At 54.3% G+C, this 6,262-nt stretch overlaps 2 protein-coding genes across 2 annotated transcripts in view; one reads left to right on the top strand and one right to left on the bottom strand.

Annotated features, from left to right (window-relative positions):
• Positions 1–1,688: 1,688 nt before the first annotated feature.
• Positions 1,689–3,462, bottom strand: VDBG_06257 (conserved hypothetical protein; the record flags this gene model as incomplete). Its single annotated transcript, XM_003003769.1, has 2 exons — positions 1,689–3,201; positions 3,311–3,462. The coding sequence occupies 2 exons, from the start codon at positions 3,460–3,462 to the stop codon at positions 1,689–1,691; spliced, it is 1,665 nt and encodes a 554-aa protein (XP_003003815.1).
• A 1,600-nt stretch (positions 3,463–5,062) lies between these two features.
• VDBG_06256 (DUF563 domain-containing protein) overlaps positions 5,063–6,262 on the top strand; it is a gene marked incomplete at both ends in the record, with an annotated part of 1,820 nt that continues 620 nt past the window's right edge. The window contains 2 exons of the mRNA XM_003003768.1: positions 5,063–5,440; positions 5,544–6,222. Of these exons, the coding sequence (XP_003003814.1) occupies positions 5,063–5,440; positions 5,544–6,222 (1,057 nt within the window). The remainder of the gene's footprint in view (positions 5,441–5,543; positions 6,223–6,262) is intronic.

Genomic DNA, 6,262 nt, shown 5'->3' with positions numbered 1-6,262 from the left:
AGTACTCTCCCTACCTTCATGTGCGACCTAAGACAAGAAAGAGCTACGAAGGGTCTTTCAGATCGACAGACAAACTCGTTATCCGGTCACTCAAAGCTTCTTAGAGTCGCTAGTGAAGACACTGAATCGTACCATAGAAGATGGCGGATCTAGCGTCAGTATTTGCGAAATCTGAATCTTACCTGACATGGACAGACTCCAACTTCAACCAGCATGATGCCTGCCTACCTTGTCCACATTCAAAGCATCCAGGCTCTGCTCCGAATATATCAGAATCATTTCTTTCTTTCCAGTTCCATCAATTACGGTTTTCCTTGGAAGTTTGGCGTTTGCTAGAATAGTACGCAAGCAACAATGTGGATAGGTAACAGAAAACGCCCATTAAACCTGAACCTACATAGCTCTTGGCATTATCAAATACGCTGACATTGTGCTTGCGCATCACATCGAGGATCTTTTCCGGGATTACTTCATCCTCCGAGCGGGAGCCCAGGTATGCGCCCCCAGCAGCCAATCTGACTGGGACATTCTTCAATGTTACGGATATGGTGGCTGTTGACTTTCCGGTCTAAGGAGCATTTAGAAGCTCATAGATATCGAGGTGAGATGCCCTGCGAAGGCTCATTTCAAATTTCAGCTGCTGTTTGCTGGATGGAATAGTCTTTCCGGCCAAGCAGATGGAAGTAATCCAGACCCTTTATGAGTAGAGTAAGTCCGAAAACTTCGGGCTCTTGCCTCACCAAAGGGCCTACCCTCAAGCGGCACAATAATGCCAAGTCCAAGGTATTAGTCGTTCTACTGAGTTCTCGGGCAGCTACGGCAATGCTGTTCGTGGCAATGAAACCAGTTCCTTCCCTCTGTTGCGAGAACTCGGCATCTCGATTCAGGCTTAGTCGCCCCTCGACGCAGGCCTACCAGTCAGACGCCGAGGTCCATCGCGGCGGCCCAGGGAAGCTAAGACCCGACAAATTTGATGGAAGGATGCATCAAAATTGGTAGAACAAGCCCTCCTGCATGAAGATGCTTGCTTCCAGAGTCTAGTAAACTCGTGTATGGCCTAGGAATTAGCAGATCATATGTGGCCCACTGGTGGTTGAAGTACCATTCTGTTCTTGATGAAAGTCTGGGCGACGTATTGCTGATAGGGGCCAACAGCAGTGATCAGCTGGAAGAAAGTCTGCTCATGCTTGGGAAGGGGCCTTTTGGGCCATAAGCCGTCGAGAAGATCGGTGAGCTCTGGGACCTGGTAAAAGCGGATGCTCCAGTTAGAACCCTCGAAGTCGTTCGCAAGATCGTTCGGAATTTGAGCACTGAGGCTTGCTCACTGGCTTACATTGGACATCATCCCAATAACGCAGTCGATAACTCTCACGCTCGATAGCTTCCTGCCCGCTCTGGTACCCCGACAGCAAAAGATACCCCAAGTATGTGAAGCCGTGCAAGAACAGGCCAGATATGTGAAGGAGATAGCAACAGGGTCACATTGACGGAAGCCAGTATTGCGGTTCACCATAAATCGGCGATTGTAGCATGAGACATCAGAGCACGCGACGCATTGCGTCAAAGTTCCCACATTATTTCTCGAGCTATTTACTAAAATATCACGTGTTGTTCGACAAAAAGTAGCAACGCTGTTCGGTTCTGTTAATGCGTGGTATCGTTCTCCATCAAACAACGGTCATTCTATCCTATGCCAACTCGTAACTACCATGATTCTGATCCTTCGGCCCCTGAATCGGACGATGCGGGTCAGGCGTTGTTCCCTGCAGCTCTGGCTTGAAGTACCCATCCCGGGGATATTCTTGGTATGGAAGCTCTGCGTACTGGGGGACTTGGCCGTTGGCGGGTGTGCCACCCTGCGACCAACCGTCATGAGAGGAGATGTGGTCGGCCGGTGCACCGGTGTACTGTATCTCTGGTGCCAAAGCAGCGGCAGCAGCAGCGGCTCGCTTCTTGTGTCGCCGACGGATCAGGAGCCAAGAGACGATGGCGATGATTATCAGGGCGGCGCCTCCGCCTGCCGCAGCCCCGGCAATGAGGCCAGTGGACGGGCCGCTGTCGCTTTCTGCGGACGCTGGGTTCGTTTGGGCAGGCGTTCCACTTCCGGACGGGGACTCTATCTCCTCGGGCTCGCACCACTCCGTTGACTCATTCCCACTGGAATCGACAGCGACGAGGTCAACGTCGGCGGTCGGGTTTGACTCCCACAATGTGAACTCGCTCGTGTCTTGGTTGAGCATAACGTATGCCGACGAGAGGAACTGTCTCCCAAGCTTGATAACGTCGTCAGAGTTGCCCCCCTGAATGCCGTTGATGACGAGGTTATGGCTTGAGTAGTTTGCCACCCAGCCAGGCGAGTCGGATGGCATGACCCGATTAGGGACGATGAGCTGGTGGTTGGGGATGCGGATGGAAGGACCAGCCTGAATGACGATTGTCATGTCACCATCGTAGGGCACATCGTCGTCACTGTAGACCATGCTGAAGTAGGCTTCGCCAAAGGTGCGTTGCGTGATGGTCTGGTTCGTGATATCCATAAAGTTATCCAAGTGAGGGTCGATGGGGAGCGTCATGAGGACAGGATAGTCGGGTACGATGCATGCAGTGAGGGCATTTCGGAGCGTATTCGGAAAAATGCTGGCGGTGGTTCCGTTGGGGAAATTGAGGACAAGGTCGGTTATGGTCACCATCATGGCGGTGTCACAACCTTCCGTCTGTTGAAGGGACATCTTATAGCCGCGGCCATTGACCTTGGCACGATCGTACCCACCGAGGACAAAGGTGCCATCAACTTGGCTGCGGGAACTACCGCCAGTCCAGCCATGAAACATGCTCCAAACGCGTGAGGCGATCTTCCCGCTGGACGTGAGCGCGGTGAGAAGTGTTGAGTTGGCTCCCATACCGAGAGCCATCATGGGATGATAGCCTTGCTGGGCCCAATCTTGAAGAGGGATGCCAATAGGGAAGCCATCGAGCGAGACATTTTCGTTGATCTTGACGTTGTCGGAGACGAAATTCATGCTCGGAAATTGGGCGCCATCTACGGGATGGGAGTCCGAATCCGTCTTCTTTCGGCTGGATGATGCAACCATGTCGTACTGTCCACCCCGAAATGTCGTGCACCCGTCTTCAGTCTGTGGAGACACCTCCAAACCGATGCAAAAGCCATTAGTACCGTACACAAGAGTGTTGTTCAGATGCCTTGAATAGGAAAGATGAGCAATGATCCTCTAAAGCCACAGTCAGATGGCACACGATAGGCCATCCCGACTGATCGATACCCTCTCGAGTGGGTTAGGGAGACTCATACCACTGTGGAAGAAAGGCGAATTCCTGCTCTGGTGTTCCTATGGACACCGCCACTCCTCTTGCCTCCTGGGCGTTGGAAAGTGTGACGTTGCCTATCTTTGCGGCAACAGGATACGGCAAGCATTGTGTTGAGACCACATCGATCATAGTCATGGAGACCAGCAACCCAAAGACAGCTCGAGGGCAAGCCCGACAACTAGAAGGGCGCCGCATCAGGTAGGTAGTTGAGCAAAGGAACAAAATCAAATATTAGAAATATACTGTGTGTAACGAATGTAAAGATGGTCAAAGACCCTGTTAACTCGGGAGGAAAACGACCAAGGAGCGGGACGCGGAGGCACCGCGGGCGGACGAGAAGAGAGTTTTGTTTCGTGCCCATCTTCTCCCAGTTTCGGTCTCAATGCATCCATCCTGCAGCAGCACGCGAAGGTAGACAATAATAGTCACGCGCCTAAACAATGCATTGTATGCTCACTGACTGACAGGGAGTTCATTTCAGGTTTGCCGAGCTGCACCTTTGCAACCAGCCAGCACCCGACAGAGAGTCCCACCATACCCTCCATGTTGGCCCTGACCAGCAGGGGGGACGAGCAAGAAAAAGGCCTCCCCATGAGACTACCTGATCTGAGGCTCGCCGACCAACATGGAACATGCCAAAGCAGGTCTCCCTCCTCCGCGCCGTCGGCTGTCATGAGGAACGGCCCGCTTGTAGTGGGCTCTGACCATGCGCCAAGGAACGGTTGGTGATTCGACCCTTCAGCCGCTGCCGGGCTGGCCAATCGCGGGATTGCGCGCGATCAGAGTGGTCTGCTCCGCCCGCGGAGAGCTGAACCTTGCACGGCGCTAATCCTCATCATTTGACTCAGTCGAGGCGGTGCTGTGAGCTCACCAATGATGACCTGTACATCACCAACAACGTCAGAGATTTGAAATTGGGTTCCAAGCTGTCGGGACCTGCTGGCGACACCACACATGAGTTGCCTTCCCTTCGAAGCGAGTTCGCCCGAGGCTGATTGTGCTGGATGAAGGCCGCCTCGAATGGATATCTTCTGCTGGGCTTTCTTCACCCCTCCAGGTTCTCTGAATTCAAGAAACTAAACTAGTCTCACCTCGTGGCGGTAGCAGCCGCAACAGAGTTGACATGGTGAAGAAGTGTTCAGAATCGGCTTAGCGTAAGGTGACACAAACGCTTCCGTCGCAAACAAGAGGACACCCACTTTGAGATTGCCCACCCTCCTAAACGCCATAATGCCATTGGTGCAAGACCCTCATCCCAGGAGAGAGCATCACGCCAAGGAGAGAGAGACTCTCAGTCGGACAGGGGTCCTTTTCGAAGCTACCTATGGGAACACTGACCTCTTCATCAAGGCTCCATAGTGCTCCGGCCCCTCCACTTGTAGGCCTGCTGCTGTACACTAAAGGGGCCCCTCGGCGACTCACGCTGGGAGGAGGTGACAGGGTTTATCGTAGCACTTTACGGAGCGCATTTGCCCATGAGATACGGACGAAGCTTGCCGCCTGAGGTACCGAGGCCAGGCTGCCAGGCGATGGTTCCCTGCCGAGTCTGACGAGCTCACTCTGACCTCGTGCTTCGCTTCCTTCTTCATCTACCCATCAGTCTGTTGTCTCGACTACGAGGCTCGCGACACTTTTTGACGCTAGGTCAATGAGGCCGGACCAGTGACCCCTCGCCCCAGAGCCCTTGCTCCGATATCTATACCACCTTGCGCAAATTCGGCTGGCCCTCGATGCCATGTTGTTGAGGGTATTCTCCCAGAAGCGCGTTGGCGTTGCGCTCGCGCTGTTGGTCCTAATCTCAATCGCCCTCTCTTCGCTGTACCTCCACCCCGCCTCCTATTCCTACATCTCCGACCAAACCTCAAATTGGCGACCTCACAGCCCCCCCGCAACACTTGCTCCGACAAAGCAGGATCCGCCAGCCCCCGACGCGACCGAGCCAACGCCTGTATCGACGTCGCCAGTTGCTGACGTCGACGGCGCAGCGAACTCGAACCCCGACGACGCCCAATCCCCCAGTTTCCCGCCCGATTATAGCCTCGTCATTCCTCAACCATCGTTCTGCGAGACACGATTCTCCGAACAATACCTGCTCGAGCTTCACCGGCACAAAGTATCATATTGTGCGTCGGAGGCGCAGTCAACTTTCACTTGCTTCCACAGCCACTCCCGACCGGATCATCAGGTCGATTCATTGTGTATCGGCCGCGGTGCAGACCTTTCAGGGGGCTACCAAAAAATTTCACCTCGATTGTCCGCTGCGTACCCTCGCAAAGGAGGAAACCGATGCGGGATTGATACCTTTCAACAAGATCAGGGGATACTGGTACGAGACGGGGCCGGCGCAGATCCTCTCTCGTGCCGTTGACCTCAACAAATATGTGCCTCCGCCAGTCAAAGACGACGGAAAGGCCACCGCTAAACGACAAGACGATGCGCCTCCACCAGACGACGCAGTGGCTGAAGAAGCTTCTCCGAGTGTCACACCACAGTCCGGCAGCACGCCATCGGCATTGGCATACCCAAAAAGACCGCCGCCCAAAAACTTCCTGCTCCTCAAGCGAGAGGGCGAGACGAATCCTTGGCACTGCCTGATGGAGATCTACTCTTCGTACATGGCAATGGATGTGCTCCGAATGTCGCGCGATCAAGACAACAAACCCTTTTTTCGGGCGCCCGAGGACGTCAACGACACCCAGGTTGTGATTCTCGACGCGCGCGAGGATGGTCCCGTACTTCGACCTATGGACCCTCTTTGCCGCCAACCGCAGGCCACTCCGCATGAAGGAACTCCTAGCCGACCCTGCCGCCGTGGACGCCGCCCGAGACGCCAACATCATTATCCCTTCTCGCAGGTGGCAGCAATCTGCTGTGGCAAGACGACGCCGACGTCCAGTAGTGCTCCTCCGCGGCCGACTTCTTTTCGGTTTTCGCG

This window comes from Verticillium alfalfae, genomic scaffold (assembly GCF_000150825.1).
Source record: "Verticillium alfalfae VaMs.102 supercont1.7 genomic scaffold, whole genome shotgun sequence".
NCBI classification, from domain to species: Eukaryota; Fungi; Ascomycota; class Sordariomycetes; order Glomerellales; family Plectosphaerellaceae; genus Verticillium; species Verticillium alfalfae.
The sequence above is the reverse complement of the archived record's forward strand: the minus strand, read 5'-3'. Positions and strand labels throughout refer to the sequence as shown.